Source organism: Drosophila mojavensis, unplaced genomic scaffold (assembly GCF_018153725.1).
Source record: "Drosophila mojavensis isolate 15081-1352.22 unplaced genomic scaffold, ASM1815372v1 contig_136, whole genome shotgun sequence".
Taxonomy (NCBI): domain Eukaryota; kingdom Metazoa; phylum Arthropoda; class Insecta; order Diptera; family Drosophilidae; genus Drosophila; species Drosophila mojavensis.
The window spans coordinates 13,643,512-13,667,644 of record NW_025318667.1 but is presented as its reverse complement, the minus strand read 5'-3'; the positions used below and the strand labels follow the sequence as shown (position 1 = coordinate 13,667,644).

Below are 24,133 nucleotides of genomic sequence, written 5' to 3'. Positions count from 1 at the left end.
CTTTAGTAGTTGAGTTTTGCGTGTGTTTGGTCTGTCATTTTCATTAAAATTTCATTGCGCGCGCAAAATACAGCAGCAGCAGCAGCAACAGCAACAGCAACAACAACAACAGTAACTGCAACAACTAAGGCGAATCAAACAATTTGTGCAAAAACAAGAAAGCAAAAAAAAAAAAAAAAAAGGAGAGGAAAAAAAACGTAATAAAAAAAAGTAAAATTGGCGTACTGCTGCTTGGTTGTTGAACCGAGTGCGAAGAAGCGACAGCCAGCAAAAGCAGCGACAGCAGCAGCAACAACAACTACGTACAACAGCAAACCAGCAGCAATTTTCATTGTTTTTGGGGGTGTGGTTCGGCAAAAACACAGAAACAGCAACAACACATAGGTAAATACAGCTGCCAAGTGCAGCGCGCCTGCTCACACTGGCCCCGCTGCACGGCTGGTGAGAGCGAGACAGAAGTGCAAGCGCTGTTAAAGTCTATAAATGCGAGCTGCCAACCAGCCAGGCAGTCGCTGCTGTCGGCACTCCTGCTGTCTCGCTCTAACATACGGTGAGCGTCGCTTGCGCTCGCTGTCAGCCATTGCTAAAGCATTGCGCTCTCGCTCTCTTTAAGCATGTGTGCGTGCGTTGAAAAAGGAAGTCGCTTGGACTCGTGTTTTTGTTGTTGCTATTGCTGACGATTGACGACGACGATAAACGACGACGACGACGACGACGACGAGAGCAGAGACAACGGCATCGTCAACAGCAAAGGCAAAGGCAAAGGCAGCGCAGTCAGCAACAACAACAAATTGGACTGGTCGAACGACTTCTGCTGCCGCCGTCGCTGCTGTTAACGCTGTTAACGCTGCTTCTGCTGGTGCTGCTCGCATTGAAGGTGTCACGACGAAAATCAGTTCCAAAGTAACATTCGTGCCGCTCGGGTTGTGCGTTCGTCGCTCCGCTCGCTCGTTTTGTTGTTGGTTCAAATCAACGTTCAATCGTTTACCGTTCACCGTTATATTTCGTCGCGTTTAATCAACGCCGTGTCACGCACACACTCTAATATACATTAAAATACACAGACACACTCATACATACACACACACATACATACACATCCATAGCAAAAACAACAAATAACAAACATTTAAATAACGTGCGTGTGCAAAATCCTAAACACAATACAACAACAGCAACAACAACGAAAACAACAACAGCAACAGCAACAAGAGCCGTTAGCTAAAGTTCTAAAAGATACTAAAATCGTTCGATAAATTGTGCATTGTTTTTTTTGGTGTCTGCCGCAGCAAGTGTATTTGCCCTTAACCTGGCTAAAACAACAAAACACTCAACTACCAAATAACTGAATACCGAATAACGCATCGCAGACCAGAGTCGATCTCATCATCATATGGTCTGTCATAGGCATCGATCGACGCCAACAATTGGATCTATATAACAAATAATATCTACATATCCGCAATCCGATATCCTTAAACGGTATATTTTTTTGCTCGCTTTTGGAATATCCGCACGGCGACAGTGACAGCATCGAGAATCGCTCAAGCTCCGCGATATTGGTGTGTGTGTGTTTTTTTTTTTTTGGTGAGTGCTGTTTCCAGATGTGCACCAAAGCCATCTATCAATATCAATCCATAACAGAAATTTACTACCAACAAGCAATGTAATATATAATATAACCCATATTTCAATGAACTAACCAAATGACGCCGGCCAATGCCATCACGACTCTCACGGATTATACCAATATCTCTATTTAGCTATACTTAAGTTAAACTAACGCACGTCTCACTCTTTTCTCGGATTATCTTGGCCGCCTAGTTGAGAAACTTTTTGATAATATTGCAACGTCCTCCATTCTTACTTATCTTTAACTAAGATGTCCCAATCGATCTGTTCTCTTCGAATTTGACATAGTTCTCTTAGTTATCAATTGAGGTACAAGAAATTGGTTTGCCGTCGGCCCGAACTTATACTCCTAGCAGATATGAGAAGTAAACTTTAGGTCTTCGTATTACTTGTTTATATAGGAATGAATAAGGCTAATATGGGAGAATTAGATCTTTGAGTTGTTTATATAGAATTACAAAGATATTAATATCACTAGAACAGAAATCAAAATCGTTTCATTTGATGAACAGAGCTTAAGTCGTCTAACATATTTAACTGATGTAAAATAAGAGACTACATAGCGAAAGTATGGTAATACGAATCATAGGTAGAGTTCTCGAGATATACACAAGAAACTTCAAGTCTAAGCCTTAAAGATATCTTTTGATACTCAGCTATAATCATATATGCATACACTACTGGTCTATAGCTAGTCTCTCATTGAGTAATCTCTATAAATCATCTAATATTGCAAAAAGGAATTATTTGATAATTGAGCGGCGAATATATCTCTTAAGCTATGCAGGAAATAGTTTAATAAATGTTATAGTTCCCGAGATACAGCAGAAAGGGGCTTTAGCTAAACCTTAGTTGCATTCATATATGAATATACTACTGCTCTATAGTTGGCCTGTAACCGAGTCGTAAAGTGCGTCCAATAGAGCACGATTATTGTTCTTCTCCTCTGCGAAATCAAGGAAAACATGTATTGGATATCAGAATATAATATATGGATAGACCAATGAAGAAAATAGTTATAGTTCTTCACATATACATATATAAATATCTAAAGCAATATCCAAACTTTAAAGGCAGCACGAACATGCAGGAACTCTATAATTGATCTCTGGCAAACATATATTATAAAAAAAAAAATAAAAAACTGTGATAAATTCATATTGCAGCTGAACAGGAAATTCCATGATGAGTCCCAATGAGTGCATAATATGAGAGCGCATTGAAACCGAAATGGATTTTCATAATTTTAATGGGCATATTAATGCCGCCCAGTTTTGCTTTTCTTTGATATATTTTGTTTTTTGTTTTCTTGGACTGTTTGTTAATTAGGCAAAGGGCAAGGGGCAAGGGGGAAGGGGCAGAGGTCTCAGCAGCAGCAGCAGCAACAGCAGCAACAGTCAAAGGCAAAACATGGGCAATCCACAACTAACAACTAACTAGCATACTAAATATCACTATGCATATCTATATTCATATGCGATGGGGCTACCTGAACCCCAAGAAAAAACTACTGTGCAGCGCACACAATGGGAGCCCGAAGAAACTCTCGAAGCGCGGCTCGAGCGACCCGTTCAGGTCACATTATTCACACATTTTGATAAGTTTTTTTTTTTTTTTTTTTCTTCAGATTCAACTTCTTCTTCTTCTTATATTTTTATTATATTTTTGAGGCTGTTCTTGTTATTGTTGTTGTTGTAGCCGCCGCGCTTTATTAGCTAATTTCAAAGCGGCTGGGTCATAAATTAAAACATCGAGCATATTATTGTGTTAGTATATGCAGGCACACACACACACACACACACACACACACGCACATTCTGTGTTATTTATAAATACGTATATATAGTTTTATATATTTTTAATATTTTTGTGCCTCAACGCGTCGTTTTGTATTATTATTAATTTGCATAGATATTGTGTTTTTCTCTCTCTCTCTATCTATCTCCCTCTCTCTCTCTCTCTCTCTGTTCAAATTAATATGCAAGGCAATTTGTTTTTAGCCAGCTGGCAAGCGTCGGATTCATTTTGGCCCTTGTCACATGCGTCTAAACTGCGCAGAGTTAAGCATTAACAAAATAAAAAAAATTAAAAATAAAAATAAATAAAAAAGTAAGAAAAAATAAAAAAAAAAAGAAATAAGAAAAAGAACAGTCAAGCTTCCATGTACGCCCACGCAGCAACAACAAGAATTCGAGCTGCCAATTTCAATTTGAATTGGAGCTCTGCTATAGCTCATTCATTCATAGCCACAGCCACAGTCTCCGTCTCAGTCAGAGTCAGAGTCAGAGTCAGAGCCAGAACCACATCCACATCCGTTACTTGGTCCGTTTCAATTCATGAATTGAATTGAAGTCAAGATCGCGTCGCGACATTTTGATAGCTTATCGGGCGGAGGCAAAGCCGAGAGAGCTTCCAGACCGTAGAGCTCCATTGTTTAGCATAGATATATCGACGCACGCCCAATGTCTGCCTCTGCCCACTGAAAGCTGTAGCTGGGATCAGTGATGGAGATGCTGATGGAGGCAGCAACAGTGACAGAGCCAGTGACAGAGCCAGAGCCAGAGGCAGAGGCAGAGGCAGAGGCGGCGACGCTGTTCGGCTCTAATACGGAATCAAGTCTTTGTCAATTTGTGACGCCTTGGCGTCGCCTCGCCTAGCCTTAAGTGAGGTTTCATTTCATTTCGATTGACTTCTTTGCCTACAATACAAACACACAAACACACACACACACACACTGTATGTGTGTATATACCTATTTATATCTCTCGTTTTTTTTTAATTTTTTATTTTTCCCAATTATTTGTATTATTAATTTTTATCTCTCTTCACTCTTTGCTCATTACGCGGCTGTACCCGACCAAAACTTTTTAGTTGTTTTTTTGGCTTCTCGAATTTCGTTGACAAAGCCATTTAAATAGAAATCACTCAAAAGGCCGGGCCCGGCCCGGACCAGAGCGAACCTAACCGTACCATGCCGAACCGGCCAGTTATCAAGATCACATTGACAATGCGTCAAATAATAAGTTTTGTTGTTATTGTTATTGTTATTGTTATTATTGTTGTTGTTGTTGTTGTTGCTATTGCTCTGTCTCTGTGCCCAGTCAGGGCTCTTTACTCTATTATTGATTTGTGATTTGTGTGGTTTGTTTGATTTATTTTTACTATGATGCAATCATTTGTCCGACTCGAAGGCAACATTCATTCATTCACTCATTCATTCATACACTCACACTCGCACTCGCACTCACACTCACCTTGTCACAATATATCAATAATTTCAGCAATTTCAGCTCATTTTCATCCTTCTAGCAGACGGATCTGAACTCTGACTGACTGCAGACGTTTAACTCAACCATTGAGCATGGCAAATCTTTAATTGATCTATCTGTTCATTTGATTGCTGGCAGCGTCAATTAGCACATAAAATTATTAACAATTTGCATTTGGCGATGGGCGCACTGCAGTCGATAGAAAGAGAGCTCCATGTGTGTGTGTGTGTGTGTGTGTGTGCGTGTGCGTGTTGTTGTGTGTGTTGGCAACTTGTTTTTACTTTTAACTGTTGAGCAATCTATCATTGGCCAATTTGTGATTAAAATATGCTAACTGTACGTCTATTAACTTTAAATATATATAGGTATATATACATATGTATACTTATATATAAGTCACTTATCCAGACTCGTTTCAGCGTGCTCAAGTGTCAATTTAATTAAATGTGTAATGCATATGATTAACAAAATGAGAAAAAATATGAATATGAATAAAAAAAATAAAATAAAATAAAATGAAAACTAATTAAAAAGCCAAGTTGTCGCCATAGTTGTTGCTGTTGTTGCTGCTGCTGTTGTTGCTGTTGTTGCTGCTGCAGTTGCTGCTGCTGTTGCAGTTAGCGGTTTCTAGGCCATGCGCGCATTTTGAATGCGTATTAAACTTGTCAAATCTTCACACTTTTTCAATTATTTGGCACGTTTGTTAATTAAACTTCAGCGGACGTCAACGTCAGCATGTCACTCAGTAGCTGGAATTGTACAGCAACAGCAGCAACTGTTGCTGTTGCAGTTACAGTAGTTAATGCTGCTGTTGCTGCAAGGTTGCATTTTCCCTCCCCACCTAATGAAAAATAAATATAATTTTATGCGAAAATTGCAAATTTAAATGTCAAAATGCATTTGCGTAGAAATGGCGCACGATCCACAACTGGCTACCAGTTGAGCCCAACTCGACTCGACGCGACTCGACTCGACTCGAGTTCAGTTCGGCCCGCAGCAGTTGGAGCTGCCTTTTCCAGTTGGCAGCCCGGGACGTGCCACCTGAGCCATCGCGCGTTCTTTGTTGCGTTTATTAAGTTGCATTATTTTCGACAGACAGCTTATTATGCTAGGCCAGCCGCAGCCGCAGTCGCAATCGCAGTCGCAGTCGCAGTCACAGTCCCAATCCGAATCCCACTCTAGAGTCCCAGTCCGAGTCACTGTTGCAGTCTGCCAGCTGAGTTGGTTGTCTGTCTGTCTGGCAGCCAAGCAGATTCCGGTAGCTGTTCGCTATGTAAATGAGCCTGAGAAACGTTTCACACTTTTACACTGTGCTGCAAGCGATAGAAAGTTGCAACTGCCAACTGACGTCGCCGTCGCCGTCGCCGTTGACAGCAGCGAAAATTCATAAGAAACTCATATTTATCTGCTCATTTCTCTCAGTCAGCTGCGGCCTCTCCAGATTTCGGCGCAGACTTTGGCCGGCACCTGCCGTTGCCAGCTGTGTAGTGCACTGTAGCAAACGCGGCTGGACATATTAAGTTGTTATGGAGCTTGTTAAGGCCGCTAATAGCTGCAACAGGCAACAGGCAACAGGCAACGGCTATGTCTATGTCTATGGCAACTATGACAAGTGAGCACTTTTGACAGCTGGTTGCACTCGCTCAGCTCAGTTGGCCCGATCGGCTCTGGCAATTTGCCGCTGGCTTTGGCCATTTGCGTTGCACAATATTGCGGCCTGTCACACGCTGGCGGGAAGTGGAATAATAGCCAGACTTTGAACTTGTCTCGGCTGCATTGGCCAAACTATTTTTGCTCATCTCTCTCTCTGGCGCTTTCTAAACACGCACACACACACACACACACACACATGCACACACATGCACACACAGAGGCAGTCAATGGGTTTTGGAAATAGATTTGAATGCCACATTCGTTTAGCTGGTACCATTAATCACGGCTGGCCAAAACAAAACCAAACAAAACTCGCCAAAAACCGTAGAACAACAACAACAACAAATTAAACGATCAACTTGAATATGTCGAAGACAGCAACAACATATTCCCATGGCACAAATTAACAGTAGCCAGCGTCATAACGATCACAATATTTGGTTACACACTTTCCCAGGGTACCATCAGAAAAACGCCACAGAAAAAGGGATAGAGATAAAGAGAGAGAGATAGAGAGAGAGAGAGAGAGCAACAATTAGACCTATATATAGCACACGGTCTTCTGGGGCTACCGTTTCGGTAGTTCGATCGTTGTCCAGCTTACTTAAAGTGCGGGCGCTGGTCCACAATTGTCCAATGTTCCGTCCGTCCATCCGTCCATCCGTCCGTCAGTGAGTCAATCAGTTGAGCTCGTAAGATTCGGTAGCGTTCGATTTGTTTATTTTCCTAAGGCTGTTTACCTTCGGATCGCCGCTGTCCGCCACTTATCAGTAGTTCGAAAATATTATTTTGACCGTAATTACGAGCAAGAGGCAGGCGGGACACAACATATGCATTACAAGAATCATAAGCCAAACACACACACACACACACACACAATCGTAATAGCTACAGGATAGCAGCAAAATTGGAAAGGTAAAGCTGAAACCGAATCTCTGAATTGAAGTCAATTGAGAAGAAGAGATACTCAGCTCGACGCCCGGAAACTGAAAGTGAAAATGAAAATGCAGATTGTCGCTCGCCGAATACCGACTGAATTTTTAATGAAAGTGCGTGTACGTGATATATGTCGAGCCGAAATGATTTTGGGCCCGTGCGACATGCCGAGAGTCCCAGCGTTTCGAGTCCCCGAGGCGCACCGTCACAAAGGCCAGCGGGGCCTTTGCCTCCCTCGGCTGCTGCTGCTTCCCTCTCCCCCTCTCTCTCTCACTCTATCTCTCGCTTTTTTGCCATGATTTTTCATAATCAGCAGCGTCGAATGTCAAGAAAATCACGTAGCTCTTTATATTGTTGTTATTTTGTTTTTAGTTTTTAGTTTTTTTGTTTTGTTTGTTGTTTTTTCTTCTCCTTCTCCTTCTTCTTCTTCATATGTGCCACATTTGGCAAAAAAAAAAAAAAAAAAAAAAATCAGAGACAGCACACAGAGACAATCACAGTCACAGTCACAGCTGCCCCCAGCCCACCTGCCTGGCAAGCCATAAAACAGCTAGATCTGGCATAGCAGTACAGAGTATAACAGTTTAAAAGTATCACAGAATAACAGTTAACTAGTATGGCCATATAGCAGTACAGGAGCATAAAAGTATAAACGTATATAACGTTTAACAATATAATAGGACAGGAGTATAGCAGTATAACAGTATGCAAGTATATTAGTACAAAAGTACAACAGTATAACAGTATAACAGTACAACAGTATAACAGTATAACAGTATAACAGTATAACAGTATAACAGTATAGCAGTATTACAGTATAACGGTATACAAGTATATTAATATAGCAGTAGAACATTATACACTATAACAGTAAAACTGTATTACAGTATATCACTTTTAGATCCGTCTATAAATATTTTAATACTGAAATATGTAAAACAAAATACTGGAAATTAGTATATGTATTTTGTTTCTTTTAGCATACAGATTGGTCATTATCATCATAATAAATATGATTATGATCATTAAACTTGTTATTAGTATAATGATGATCAAAACTCTATAGTTCTGGCATGGCATGGCATGGCATTCGGTTGATATTATAAAGACTCACATAAAATCTTAACATTCACAGTTGCTCATTAGGTTTAGAATAGACTTGTTCTACGATAAGCCCTACATGAATATTTTTCCTTTCGGAAACCCAGCCCAAGCCACAAAAATATTGACAAAAGTTTGCCTAGTCCATAGTTTAGCCCAAATATTGTCTGTGTGTGTGGCAAATCCCGTTGCCTGTTGTAGGGATCCTTGCTTAGAGTTTACCATCGCAAGATTACCCAACTGTGTAATAACGCCTTTTGCTAGAGGAACGGGAACGGAAAGGAGAACCGCCTAGACTTAGTTCTTGGGCAGTCTTGCGGTTTAAAGATCTTTGATCTGTGCTTAGCCACTGGATTAGGCAAGACACTTACTAAAAGGACGAAATGGGATGGGCACACACACACACACGTACGCACACATACGCACACATGCACTGGGCATGATGGGACAATGGCTTGGGCATTAAGATTAGGCCGGACCAAACTCGGCCTTCAACTCGAGCTGAACCTGGCTTAATACTCATATGCCGTGCGACGAGTTCGAAACTCTTTTGTCCCACATTCTTTTTCTTTTATTCTTTCTATTTTTCGGTGGTTTCGTGCGAAAAATACAAATTAGCAATAAGTGAGCCCAGTGCAAATGAGACGGCAAATAGGCGCAGAAGCGAGAGGCAGTGAAATTGCGGGATTAGCACGGACACCTCGGAGGTCTCTCATTGTTTTGAAATTGGAAAATGCAGCCAGCTATTTGTCACATATATACCCGACCCGATAACGACCATCGACTGTTCCAATATAAATCCACACACACACACACACACACACACACACACACACAGATATACATATATAGGGTAAAGTAGCCTGCACCGAGCACAGCAAATTTGTTTTGTTTTGTCATGTCGTTTTCATGGCTCAATGCATCCGAGTGCAAGCGAAATGGAAACCGGCAAAGCCAAAACCCAAAGCCGCAAATACAACATTGCAGCAGCCACTCGAGCCAGAGTCCCTACATACACATACACATATGTATAGGTAGAGATATATATCTGTATATGCAGAGGCTGTCCAAAGCCGAACCCCAACCACGCTTCCAAATTACATGCTCACGCGCACACGCAAATTAATAACACATCTGGCCCAATTTGAGGCTGAGGCCACAAACACAGCCACAGCCACAGCCACATCTATAGCCAGAGCCGAGGCTCAAGGACCGGCACATAAGACGGCAAATATGGCAGAGATTTTGAAGTGATTGGAAAGCGAATAGAAAACAGTTAAATGAAATACATAGAGTTACTTGATATTGATAGCGAAGGGCAGCGAAAACTAGAACGATATATGACCCAAAACTCTTGCTCGGTATAGTTATGATATGTGTATTAGAGTTCTGTTTAGTATAGCTATCAAATGTGTATAACAGTTCCACTTAGTATATCTGTTATATACATATAGCAGTAAGCCAAAGGCCGCACTTACCAGTGCTTAATTCTTAGTCTCTATTTTGTATTATTTCTAGTCTTCAATAAATATATAAATATGTATAACAGTTCCATGAATTCCAGGTATACTCATGTTTGTTACCTCCTCTTCTTCTATCGATCTTGACTAATCCTGTTTCTGCACTACACTACACTCTCTTTTAGTATATGTATAAGAGTGATATATATGCTATACCTCTAACATATGTATAACAGTTCTATATACACAGTTTGTCACATTTTCTTCTACTACCTCGATAAAACTCGCGACTTATCCTGTTTCTACACTACTCCACACTCTCTTTAAGCATATTCAAATGTATAAGAGTTATATTTACTATATCTCTAATGCATGTATAACAGTTCTTTGAACTCCTACAGTTTGACACATCTTCTTCTTCTTCTACCTCGATAACACTCGCGATTAGTCCTATTTCTGCACTTCTCCACTCTCTCTTTTTGCATAGTTATAAGTATAACAGTTCTAATACATCGCTAACATACGTATAACACTTACTATTTGAAACTTCAACTACATATCTTCTATTTTTAAAACACTTTCTAACAATGCTCTCTCTTCATTCGTCTAGATAAACGCCATTTGACTGTTAGCGGCGCTTTGGCCACTGCCACGCCCAGGCCCACGCCCACGTCCACACGGAGCCGTCAATCAATTTTGGCCAATTGAAGCATCAACGGGTGTACACCATAAACAGCATCAACGTGGCGCTGCACTCAACGGAAGCCTTGATGGCGGCGGGCTTTCTCAAATCGGGAGATTTGGGCCCGCATCCGCACAGCTATGGCGGACCACATCCGCACCACTCGGTGCCGCACGGACCGCTGCCGCCGGGCATGCCGATGCCATCTTTGGGTCCCTTCGGCCTGCCACACGGACTGGAGGCTGTTGGGTTCTCCCAAGGTATGTGGGGTAAATATCGCAAAACAATTTTGGTAGACTGCAACTCACGTAAGAAGCGAGTAAGAACAAATGTGCTGAAAGCCAGCTGTGGGAGCCAGACCCTAAACGGGCCCCACTCGAATGATAAATGATATATGGCCGGTCATCAGACTCGCTGGCTGATAACTCAATTTGCATGCGCAGGCCAAGAGAGAACAAAAGAGAGAGAGAGAGAGAGAGGGAGAGAGAGAGAGAGAACGATCGGCAGAGAGAGAGCTAACGAGATTTGGGACAATGCAGAGATATGGCTACTATATAGATATATGGAAGGCAGATCGGGGGCAGTTGACTGTGTGCCGTTCAGTTGTCGCACAAAATGCTTTTCAATGCCGTTTCGCATCGATTGCATCATTATCAGTTGAATTGTCAAAATGAATAATGAGCTGGAGCCAAAGTGGCCGTCGCAGCGCGCTTGGGAACGCATGAGTCGAAGTTTTTTTTTTTTTCAGTTTTTTTAGTCCGCTGCTTTATTTTTTCCCTCTCTTCGTTTTTCTTGTCAGGTTCCAGTTATTTGTCTCATTTCGGTGACGCTGCAAATGACAAAAAACTGACAAAAATGCTACAAAATGCCAAAAAAAAAGTAGAGAAAACACAGAAAGAGAGACAGAGAGAGGAAGAGAGAGAGCGAGAGATAATAATACAAACAATCGCATGTAATCAATTTTGATTTTTGATTTATTTACCTTTAACATTGTCGCGCTTGTAATAAGCCAAGTTATAGCAGAATCTCTCGATGGAAGATATTGTCAGGCGGGTTATATAAGCAGCTGAGAATGGAGCGAGCTGAAGCGGCGATAATAAACTAGAATTTTGATTTTGAATAAATGAAGTTGATATAGTATAAATATATAATTCACAATAATGGAAATTTTTGATTACAAAAAAACAAAACAAAAAATAGCAGAAACTTTCCGAATATAAATATTATGAATATTTGATTTCATATATACATATATATTATTCTGTTTATATGTATGTACGTACATATAGACAAGCCGGAACTCAACTGAAATCATTCAGAAATGAGATAAATAACGCATTACTCAATAATTGAGATCAAATGCAAAACTTCTACAAGTCATTGACTGATTCGCGAAATTAGCTAAAAAACTAATTAAAAATGTAATTGAACAAAATAATGACAGCTTAATTATGCGAGCTATTCAGGCGAATATAAGAAACACTCGAAAACATTGACAAAAATTGAAAATCCAAAATATAAGCAGTTAAAAAAATATATGTAGGTGCAGTTAATGAAACAAGTCATAAGCGATTGCTGCCAAGGCTTTTGGGCAATGCGAAAATAAAAAAAAAATAAATAAATAAATAAAAAATCTATATATATTTTTAAAATAAATATGAAAAAAAAAAATTTAACGCAAAAGGCAAACTACAAATTGCAATTAATTTTGCTTTAAGGCTACAACAACAACAACTGCTCCGGCGACCATTTTGAAAGCAGTCAAAATAACAAAAAAAAAAAAAAAAGAAGCAGCAAGAAGCAAAGGCAACAACGAAAAGCGGCAGCTGCAAAGCCAACGACAACGACAACGCGCGAGCCAACTGAGTTGAAGTTTTTTATTCAATTTAAAAATTCATGACCAAAATGACTAACTCATTAATTTTTGATAGAGCCAAACAGAGATGGGCATAGAGTAGCACAGAGAACAAGGGAGAGAGAGAGAGAGAGAGAAAGGGAGAGAGAGAGGGAGGGTGCAAGCAGGGTAGTGAGTGGCATAGGAGGCAGAGTGGCTGCTGGGGTACGCATACGAAAGGCATTGCGGCATAAAAAGGGGTGCTCACGATGAATATTTGGGACAGCAGCAGCAGCCGAGGTAGAGGCAGCAGCAGAGGCAGAGAGAGGGACAAAGGCAGAGCGAGCAGCAGCCACGCACTGACAACGGCTGCCCCGGCAAAAACAAACAATGCCGCGGCTTAACACACACACACACACACATACACATACATCGTTGCCTTTATATACGCACTACATATGTATAAAATACATTATATACACACGCACACACACACACACACACACACACATGCACACTCACACAAAAGAAGTTTTTGGACGGCGCTGTGCGGGGTTGGTTCAGCGCAGCAAATGCTTTTTAGGGTTGGCATTTCGACGGGGGTTGCTAAGAATAACGGTTTGCCACAGCAGCAGCGGTAAAAGAAACACACACACTAAAAAAAGAAAAGGAAAATGGGGGCAAAATACTGGGAAAAGCATCGAGAGTACGTACGTATGCGTGTGTGTAAGCGTGTGTGTGTGTTGATTAAAGTTTGGCCCACGCGGCGTATGCGCAATGTGCCAGAGCTTCGAGACCCAAGCCAAACACCACCCAAAAAAAATGCAAGAACTTTCAGCACATTTGATTAGGCATTCACTGACTATCGAAACTTGGCTAATTTCATTTTGTTTTCTTCTCTCTCTCTCTCTCTCTCTCTTTGCGTGCTATTTTATTTATCTTTGCAGGCGTCAACACGAGAAAACAGCGTCGCGAGCGTACAACATTCACACGGGCCCAGCTCGACGTTTTGGAGGCGCTCTTTGGCAAGACACGCTACCCGGACATATTCATGCGCGAGGAGGTCGCACTCAAGATCAATTTGCCCGAATCCAGAGTACAGGTAAGATAGAGTCACTAGAATCATAGATCAATCGAATATATATGTAGTATAACTGAAGCAACTTGAAGTCACTTGAGTTCTTTGATTCGAATAGTAGGGATAGCAGCTTGATATGTGGAATGCAGTATATCTAAGACTAAATATACTATTTATACTAGCCTAGAGTCTTTTGATCAAATATATAGTTCAACTCAATTTGTTAACGAATCGAATGGCAGTTGAGCACGAAACGTTTCGTTTCTAGAAGACTGAGAGAAGGAGAGAGAAAGAGAGATGATTATAAAACAATAATGATATATATAATATCTATCAGCTCAAGATTTAGCTGCAGCATTTATTCGGGTTTGCTCTTTCATTTTATTCATTTTCTTCTACGCCAACGAAAATGGCTTCACTCTGAATGCTCCATCTCATAAACTAATAGCCCGATATTTGTCAAACTTGATGACGTATTTCGAGAAGAATAGATCTAACTAAAATTCATTTCGATTTGTATATTCGCCTATTTCAGCACAACTGTTGTGCATATTTCAAATATTATCATTGAACTAATTCTAAGACTAAGAGCGAAATTCAGACAAAAGCGAAAAAGGCAAAGCCATGTTGGAGTTTTATTACTCGTTTTACAGATATCAATATAAATCGCACAATAAAGCTCGGAATTAGCTTTGCCTTTTACCCAAGACGCCTATATAAATCGCATAATAAAACTGAAAATTACCTTTTGTTGTCTTTTGCCTATGAGAGAGTTTCGGCTTAGGCTCAATGTTTTCGTTTGCTGTCAAAGTAAAACAATACGTAAACGCTTTTACAAACCTGAGGATTGAGCTATATAGTCTAATGGCTATAAAAAAAAAGTCCATAAACTCTATAGACTCTAGTGTGTAGTCTATAGAAATGCTTTAGTCTATAGTCTCAAGTATAGTTTCAAGTCTATAGTCTCTTCTAATTGTATATATTAAGTGCTGAATCAATGTCATTCAAATGTATTATGCTAACAGCTCGTATGCTAGTCGAGAGATTAAAGATAAACTCTCCTTTTTTATGGAAATGCCACAGACTTTTGCCCAATTAGTTCTGTACATCAATTTGAATTGAATTTTTATTTTTGAATCGATGTTTTTGCTATGAGTAAACTCTTTAGATTCGTGGAATATCTATATAAGTTGCAATATATGTATTATATATATATATATATATATAGGTTCCTCATATCTTCTTTAAATCAGCTAGATTAATATTCCTACAACACTTTGCTTCGAGATCTTCAATGCAATCTTAAGCAATCTCAAGCATTCTTAACTTTTTCGCTGTCTTAGCTCCATTGCAACTGCAACTCAAGTTCTTAGAGTCTTGTGAACTCCAATTAAGTTAAAACTAAATAACCTATAAAAAGAAGTCAATTTCTTGACCCGCTGACTGCTGCTCACATTGATGTTTGCCAATTGGAATTGACTTTGATTTCGTATGGCTCAACGCCTGGAAACGTATCTGTGTGTGTGTGTGTGACTCTGAGGAACAAGTCAAAGCTCTCCCTGTATGCGTGCGTGCGTGTATTTATCTGGTTTAAGTCTTGTTTGCACTGCGTAGACTCAGTGGCAATTGTTTAATTAAGCATATGTCGAGCCGAAAGACGCCCTCGAAAATCAAAGTTGCCAAATCCATAAAACAAACAAATTACAAACAGCCAACAGATTTGCCCCATTTGCCATATGTGAGTGTGTTAGTGTGTGCGTGTTGGTGTGTGTGTGTGTATGTTGGTGTCTAACTGGTATGGCATATGGGAGCGCGTGAGCGTTGCAAATGCATAGATTTTCCCAAAGAAAATCGCTATGCAAATAGAAATTTGAAATGTGAGTGGGCCACAGAGAGAGAGAGAGAGGGGGGAGAGGGAGAGGGAGAGGGGCAGCGAGTGAGGGTGATGGCTAGACTCTAGAGACATGGCATATTTTTAATGTCAAATGTGCCCGAAAAAAGCAGCGGAAAGATGAACGATGAGTGTCGACTTTTTTCTATTTGCACAAGGCATTTGCTGCGCATCACTCGGAGGGTTGGCCAAACAGAGGAAACAGGACACACAAGGACACAGAGCACACGGCTGTGCGCTGCTTTATTTGAGTTTACTTTGCGCATTAGCAGCGCATAATTTGCGCTAATTTTTTGCCTCATTCGCATTTCCCGGCCAACAACAACTCAATTTGCGCCAAGATTCTTGCCTATTTGCTTAGGTGCCGCTCCTTCTCTCTCCCTCTCCCTCTCCCTGTCCGTCTCCCTCTGGCTGTGCTGACAGCCTAAGCAAACATGTTGCTAGCGCCGTCGGCCCAACTGCCAAATGGCCAAAATCGACAAGGCCTTCCGCATTCATTCGCCGATCGAGAAACAACATTTCGGGTCTCTATTGAGGATCATTTGGCATAGAATTGTCACCTAATGCCCAGAGTAAACACAGCCGCATGTTCGGTGCGCTCTGTTGACATGTTCATTGATTTGTTTGCATTCCGCTGCTGACAACTGAACGAGGACGTGACCGGGAAGAGGGTACCGAAGGGAACTGGACTGCCTGTCGGTCGGTCGGTCGGTCGGTCGGTCGGTTGGTTGGTCGGTTGGTCGGTCGTTGGCCCATGGCCATGAAGCCCCTGCAGTGGCCGGGCAAGTGAAAAACGACACGTAACGCGGCACAGTCAGGACACCGGCCCGTCCGAGGACCGACTCGAATGGAATGGATATTCCGTTTGATTTTACACAGCTCATGTGGACAGTTGCCGTTACGTTTCATACACAATTGATTTTTGAAATGCACACGGCTCTTGGGCTGAGCGAACGCGAGGAACGGGTGGAAATGGCAGCGGAAGGGGTGGTCAGCAGGCGTTGCATTGCGCGTGGGCGGCATTGGAAAAGTGCATTGACAATTACATATATAGATTTTCCACAGTCTTGTCTCTTCTGCGCTGCTTGTCTTCTCCTTCATGCAGTGCGCTTTGTAAGTCATCCTCCTGTTGTTACTGTTGTCAGCTCTCTACATCTAGTTTAAGGCGGTGCCAGAGCTTGCACCGTGCCGCGTTCACCATTGGAAATGTGCACTACTCAGATGTCTACCAGCAAAGCTTGAAGCTGAATTGAATTGACTTGTCGAAAAACCCAGATGGAATAGAATAGATAGAATCATTTAATTACTCTAATTGAATATAGATATATATATATATATATATTTATAGCTGAAATTCATTTCTACATCATAAAATCATTTGAATACTTTAACTTGAATATTTAGATATATCTATAGATATATGCCCATATATATGCCTCTGTACTATCATAGACTAGATCAGCATCAGGCTTGGCATTTATGCAAATTTCGCTTGGGCTTTGTCCCACTGTGCCAAGTGGCCGTGTGTTGGGGCAACACCTACAAACGTGGCGCATATTGAATTACAGCTGCAGCTAGAAAAGCCGTAAAAGCCACCAGAAAAAAGAAGCAGAAAAAAAAAAGCGACGCCAGCGGCAGCAACACGAAAATCGAGTGTTGCATGCAACTGTCTGGCCTGGCCCGACAGCCGAGAGGAAGCCAAGCAACTCAATTAGCAGGCAGGGCGCGGTGGCAGAACTAGTTGGCTGCGGCCCCACATGGCTCCACCTACCACACACAGTCGAGGCCGGGCAGAGGCAGGGGGGGGGGGCTGGCCGCGTTGCACATAAATAATCATTTCTCACAAATGGCAAAAATTAACGGCGCACTCGTTTGCCCGGGCAAATATTAATTGAATGATAGGCATCTTTATGACACGCGCAGTAGGGGTGGCCTCTCTCTGTGTGTGTGTGTGTGTGTGTGTGTGTGTGTGCGTGTGTCTAGGGGTTGGGCGACGCGACGGTCGGTGGGCGGCTGCTGATTGCAACCAATACAAATAACGTAATAATTTTACGCAGCTTATCTGCACCAGAACAGAGCAAACATTTACGCCCTAATGTTTTCATTCGGCTCGCCCAAGGGCGGGGTGCGCGGTGCGTGGTGCGGGGCATGAGGGCTGCCATCGCAGTCATAAATCACAAGCAGGAGCTTGCCTTGCCTCTCTCTCTCTCTCTCTCTCTATCTGTGTCTCTCCCTCTGCCCTCCACCCAGTGGACTGGCCAAGCCATTGTCACCTCCGATTCAGCTGTTCGATTTTTTTTTGCCGTCGGGGGTTGAAGCAGCGGCAGCCGACCAAGTTTCGCGGTTGCTCGTCGGCAACAACAGCAACAACAACAACAACAAAAAGGCAGCCATTTTAGCTGATCCGGGCACCTAGGCAAGTGAAGGGGAGTGAGCGAGAGGGAGAGCGGGATTACGCAGCAACAGCAATAGTCAAAATTTGTGGCCGATCCCAAGCATAACTCAGAGCAACTCTTTGCTTGGCATTTTCCCATTTCCCCCTCACACATTTTCATGTCACATTGCTGCTGCTGTTGTTGTTGTTGCTGCTGCTGTTCGCTGTTATAAAAGGATTTGTCTCGTTGTCACTGCCGCTGCCGCTGCCGCATGATAGCGCAATGCAACGGGCCCAGGATGTGCCACAGGACGACTGAAAAGTTTCACTCCCATGTACATGTGTGTGTGTGTGTGTGTGTGTGTGTGTAACACACAGCTGTTTTATAAAATTAATTTTCCCATTGCGGATTAACATTTCCAGTCGCTTTTCAATGCGCCCAGTGCCACATAATACACACTCGAATTCCTTTTTAGATTCCCATCTAGAGGCTACAAAAACCAAAGGCAAAAAAAAAATCGAAAGAAAAAAAAAACATTTTTAAATAAAAAAAATAAAAATACAAAAATTCATCTGAATTGAATTTAACGAATGCGCAATGAAATGTTTATTATGCAAAGTCCCGCATAATTTCGCATTGATTAATGCCAAAAGCAAAAAGTTCTTCACTTTGCCAATTCGATGGCGAGCTCCAGTGAGATTATCCATCTATCTATATGTCTATATATCCATGTTCTTATCCAAATGTATATCCTTAACAAATTTCTTTATTTACCCATATCTATATTACTATCCTTATCCACACATTCATATCTATATCCATATATTAGATCTCATTCATATTTTTATCCATATCCATACTTATATTTTTATCCACCTCCATACTATATATCCATATGTACACCCACATAGCCATATCCGTATCCATGCCTCTATCTTTATATTCTTATCCACAACTTTACCCATACCCATATCCATATCCATATCAATACCTAAAATAACATCCTTATGTATATCGCTTTATGTATCCATATATGTATGTATTTATACGTAAATGCATATCTACATCGATTATGATAGCAATTTCTATATTCATATCCATATGCATACCCATATCTATATCCCATATCCTTATCCATGTACAAATCTATATCTGAACCTGTATTTGTATATCCATATCGATTACGATATTCTTATCCACATGCAGATCCATATCCATTCCCATATCTATATCCATATCCATATCCATAACCGTATCTATCTACCTATATTTGTATCCATATTCATATCTATATCCTCATCCATATCTATATATATATATATCCATATCCATATCGATTTTGATATCCATATCTATATCCACATTCATATCGATTACGATATCCATATCTATATCCATATCGACCTCCATATCGATCGAGATTGCTATTATATAACCTCAACTGTGGGTCTATCGCATTTCTCTGATGTTTTCTCCGCTATTCGTCTCACATCTTTGGTATATCAACTGTCGCATTATCCACTCGAACAAGCCTCAATTGATGCTATTCAAGGGGCAGCCGTTTGTCATGAGTTTGACATCAATGAAAATCAAGCTATTAAAATCAACTTCATTAACATTATAATTATAGACTCAGCTATAGAAAAAAAATCCAGAGAGAGCGAAAGAAAGAGCGAGTGAGAGCGAGAATCTCTTTGATGTTTTGGCCAAAGTTCATTAGGGACACAATCAAATCTTTTGCATTTAAAGATTTCTGTGATTTTTCACATTTTACTCGCCGTTCAGCAAAAATTTTATGCTAAAACTAGCAAAAATTCCCAGGCCACGGCGAGCATATTACGAAATTTGTGCAGCTCATTAAACGATTTCAAAAGCGAAAACATAAATAATAAAGTGGAATAGGAAAAGCAAAAGGCAGAGAAATTGAGAGAGAGAGAGAGAGAGAGAGAGAGAGAAAGAAGCACACGTCAAAGTCAAATCACAAAGTAGATTTTCTCCAAAATGCAAAATTCAATTGGAAATTGAAATTGAAATTGAATTTGAAGCAGGGCCCCGGTAGGTTGGGGGGAGGGGGGCAGCAGGAAGCGGTCCGGGTGCTGACAAATAATGAAATTTGATACGCCTTGTTTAATGCTCTTTTTTCGTCAAGTGCGTAGCTCGCCCCACGCCTCGGGCGGAATCAGCGCAACGCGCTCAAAAGGGAGCACCCCCTGCTCGCCCCTGGCCCCTTCCCGCTGCCCTCTGCCACATTACGTTACGACGACTGCAATGAAACGCTCGAGTGGCCACAGCCGCCGCGTGGCAAGTGTTAACTTTGGGAAATATGCCATCAAGCATGGATGGATGGATGGGGAGGGCGTGTCGTGGGGAGGGGAGGGTGGGGAGTACCGTTGGCGAGGCGGTGGTTATGTCGGTACGGTAATAAATTCTGCTGTTTACCAAAGCACAAGCCATTAGCAAGCAACACCAACCCCAAATAACAAATCACTGAAACAACATTTGGGCTCAACTGGATTGGGCTCGAGACAAGAGATGAGAGATGAGAGAGCCAAGAGCTGAGAACTGAGAGTTGAGAGCTGAGAGCTGAGAGCTGAGAGCTGAGAGCTCTGGGGGTCGGGGGTTGAGCCTGGGGTTCCGGGTGCTGCCGCCTGCACTTAGCGGATTGTTTGCAGCCCCTTAAGCATAACAAACAAGGCTAAGTGAATTCCTTGCGCTCGACTGTGCCGCTTTATGGGCTGTTTATTGTTGTCTTCGGGCTGCGGCATGTGGTCGCATATCGCCCGGGCGACGTACAAACTTAATCGAGTCAATTTTCGGACTCGACTCTCGAGCCCATCATCGTCGCCGTCGCCGTCGCCGTCGGCTGTTGATGTAACTTTTTCCTATTTATTTATTTTTTTGGTTGCTTTCTGGGCCGGCGGCAGCGCGTGACTTTTTGCACTTGTTGTTTTGAGTTGTGGGTCGTCTGCCACGCCCCGTTGCCATTCGGCTCACATAATTTATTCATTGTCAGCCCGGCAAACTAATTGATGTGGGAAAATTGCAGCCGCTGGCAAACACACACACACACAGAGAGAGAGAGAGAGAGAGAGAGACAGAGACAGACGCTCGCACTTGACTAAGCAAATACTTGCCGTCCAGCACGTGACAATTTGATACTTGAGCTATTGATTTTTAATGCCATTACACTTAAAGTTTAATGGCAAATACATACATATATGCATTCATGCATATAGACATATAGAACTCTGAATTGAAATGCTTGAATATCGCAAATAAATTAGAGCAAATAGTTGGGAACTATGGGAGATCTGATGGAATATGGTAGAGCAGTTTATGCATTCATAAGGGAATCCCAAATGAATATATGTATCTATATGTGGATATGAATATATGCGTCTGTCTAGCTATATACAGATTAATAAATGTATAGATATATAGGAATTTTTCATATGAATATACATTCATTTGGGATTCTCTTAAGATTATGTATATAGTACATATATATATATATATATATATTTTTTTTTTTTCTACAAATCTTATACAAGTATAATACATATAAAGCCTATAGATTTTCCTCTCTAATACATAGCTTTTAAAGCAGGCAAGCTTATCAAGGAACAAGTTACCCTGATCATAGATTCAGAGAAAACCCTTTCAGGCTCAACCCTTATAACTTATGATCCATTGCTTTAATTGCTATTTATGTTTACATATGATGCAATATATACATTAAAGATCTATACATACTTTAGTTTTTTCCCTCTAACAGATTTGTTAAGCATTTCTCATAGTCACAGAAAATCCTTTCAAATCAAGCACTGCTCATCCTCTCTATCTTCACAAATGTTTATACAACACTTGTTTACGTCTTCTTCTTGTATCATATATAAGATATATATGTTAACGAATAGTCTCTCTCACTGACTAAACATTTCTCAAACTCATAGAGCACCCTGTCGAATCAAGCATTGCTCATCCTTTCCCAACTCTTGCTCAATTTCATCATAGCTTCTGTTTATACAACACGTATTAATGTCTTTTTCCTCATTTTGCTCTTCTTCCGTTATAGGTTTGGTTCAAGAACCGACGGGCCAAGTGCCGCCAGCAGCTGCAGCAGCAGCAGCAGTCCAACAGTTTGAGCAGCTCCAAGAATGGCAGTGGCAGCGGCAGCTGCAGCAGCTCGGGCAACGGCGGCCGCAACAACAGCAATAACAACAGCAGCAGCAACAACAACAGCTCCAACAGCAGCAACAACAACAACAGCGGCAACAACAGCGCCAACAAATCGAACCAGAAGCAGACCGGCTCCGGCCAGAGCAGCTCGAGCAACGCCAGCGGCAATGCGAGCAGCTCAGCGGCGGCCGCGGTCAGCGCTGCGGCTGTTGCGGCGGCGCAGTCCATCAAGTCACATCACAGTTCCTTCCTCAATGCGGGCGCCGGCGGTGCCAACAACAACAACAACAACAATAACAACGGCGGCGGCTCAACGCCCAGCAGCAGCAGCGGCAGCCACGGCGGCGGCGGCGGCGGAGGAGGAGGCGGCGGCGGCGGCGGCGGTGCCGGCAACTCGCATGCGCACATCTCAGCGGCGGCCGCGGCGGCGGCACTGAACGTGACCGCAGCGCATCAGAACTCCTCGCCGCTGCTGCCCACGCCGGCCACGTCGGTCAGCCCGGTGAGCATTGTGTGCAAGAAGGAGCATCTGGGCGGCGGCTACGGCAGCGGCGGTGTGGGCGGCAACGGGTCTGGTGTCGGTGTGGGCGGCGTTGGTGTCGGCGTCGGTGTGGGCGTGGGCGTGTCGGGCGATGCGCTGCGCTCGCCGTACGACACGCTGAAGGATGCGGGCGGCGACATTGGCGCGGGTGCACATCATCATCATAGCATCTATGGCACGGCGGCGGCCAGCAATCCGCGGCTGCTGCAGCCGGGCGGCAACATCACGCCCATGGACAGCAGCAGCAGCATCACAACACCCTCTCCGCCCATAACGCCCATGTCGCCACAGTCGGCGGCGGCGGCGGCGCACGCGGCCCAATCCGCGCAATCGGCGTCGGCCCACCACTCGGCCCACTCGGCGTACATGTCCAACCACGACTCGTACAACTTCTGGCACAACCAGTACCAGCAGTACCCGAACAACTACGCCCAGGCGCCCAGCTACTACTCGCAGATGGAGTACTTCAGCAATCAGAACCAGGTCAACTACAACATGGGCCACTCGGGCTACACGGCCTCCAACTTTGGCCTGTCGCCGTCGCCGTCGTTCACCGGCACCGTCTCCGCGCAGGCCTTTTCACAGAACAGCCTCGACTACATGTCGCCGCAGGATAAGTATGCGAACATGGTGTAGAATCTGCTGTTCCAGTACTGCAGCAGCTCCGGCGGCAGCGGCGGGAGCAGCGCCAGCAGCGGACGCTCGCCTCAGCCACAGTCGCAGTCGCAGTCGCAGTTGCAGTTGCAGCTGCCGAGCTACCAGCAACAGCAGCAGCAGCAGCAGCAGCAGCAGCAGCAGCAGCAGCAACATCACCAGCAGCAGCAACATGAGCAGCAGCAGGATCAACACCAGGATATGGCACAGGAGCATGGACATGAGCATGCCAGCTATGGCTAGTTGCCTCCTCACATACATATCTCTTCCTCTCCCTCTCCCTTTCCCTCTCCCTCCCCCACTCCCACTCACCGACGGGCGCTGCATTCTCTTAACAAAAATTTATATATACATTTTTTTTTTAATTTTTTTTTTTTTTTTGCTAGTTAATACTTTTTTTTTACTTTTAATACTGCTCTGTGTGTGTATTACAATTAGCGCACGCAATACATATGTATGTATGATCTATATATATATATATAGAACTATATATATATAAATATATATATATATATTTGTGTACATATACATAATAGCTTAAGCCGCCAGGATCAACGAAGTAAATGAGTGATAAACTAAGAACAAAAAGAAAAAACTAAAAAAAAAAACAACAAAAACTTGAAAAACTAAAAAAAAAAAAAAAAATAACATTTGTTGAAACTCGCGTTAATTTTTAAGCGAGTAAAAATTAAAATTAAAATATAAATCGAAATCGAGATCGATATCAAGATCGAAATCGATATGGAGATAAACGATGCAATATATTTAGAGAGAGAGAGAGAGATGCGTGTGAAATATTTTGCTGGCTCGAAAAGCGGGGCGCCGAAGTCTGCCAAATAAGTTTCGCT

At 42.4% G+C, this 24,133-nt stretch overlaps 1 protein-coding gene across 2 annotated transcripts; it reads left to right on the top strand.

The window, feature by feature from the left end:
- Positions 1-845: 845 nt before the first annotated feature.
- LOC6583783 (homeotic protein ocelliless) lies at positions 846-23,352 on the top strand. 2 transcript variants are annotated; one of them, XM_032731985.2, is made up of 4 exons: positions 846-1,587; positions 10,662-10,993; positions 13,515-13,669; positions 21,987-23,352. In XM_032731985.2, the coding sequence occupies exons 2-4, from the start codon at positions 10,822-10,824 to the stop codon at positions 23,265-23,267; spliced, it is 1,608 nt and encodes a 535-aa protein (XP_032587876.2). In that variant the 5' UTR covers positions 846-1,587; positions 10,662-10,821; the 3' UTR covers positions 23,268-23,352. The 2 variants fall into 2 exon arrangements, with proteins under 2 accessions (XP_032587876.2, XP_043862891.1); XM_044006956.1 differs by having other exon boundaries at positions 850-1,587; positions 10,662-11,002.
- Positions 23,353-24,133: the final 781 nt, after the last annotated feature.

Excerpts from the sequence above, each read along its gene's own strand:
- LOC6583783 (XM_044006956.1), top strand. The coding sequence starts at position 10,822 with ATGGCGGCGGGCTTTCTCAAATCGGGAGATTTGGGCCCGCATCCGCAC. Across the intron at positions 11,003-13,514 it reads GTTCTCCCAAGGTATGTGGG|GCGTCAACACGAGAAAACAG; the intron begins GTAAATATCGCA and ends TTATCTTTGCAG. Across the intron at positions 13,670-21,986 it reads TGCCCGAATCCAGAGTACAG|GTTTGGTTCAAGAACCGACG; the intron begins GTAAGATAGAGT and ends CTTCCGTTATAG.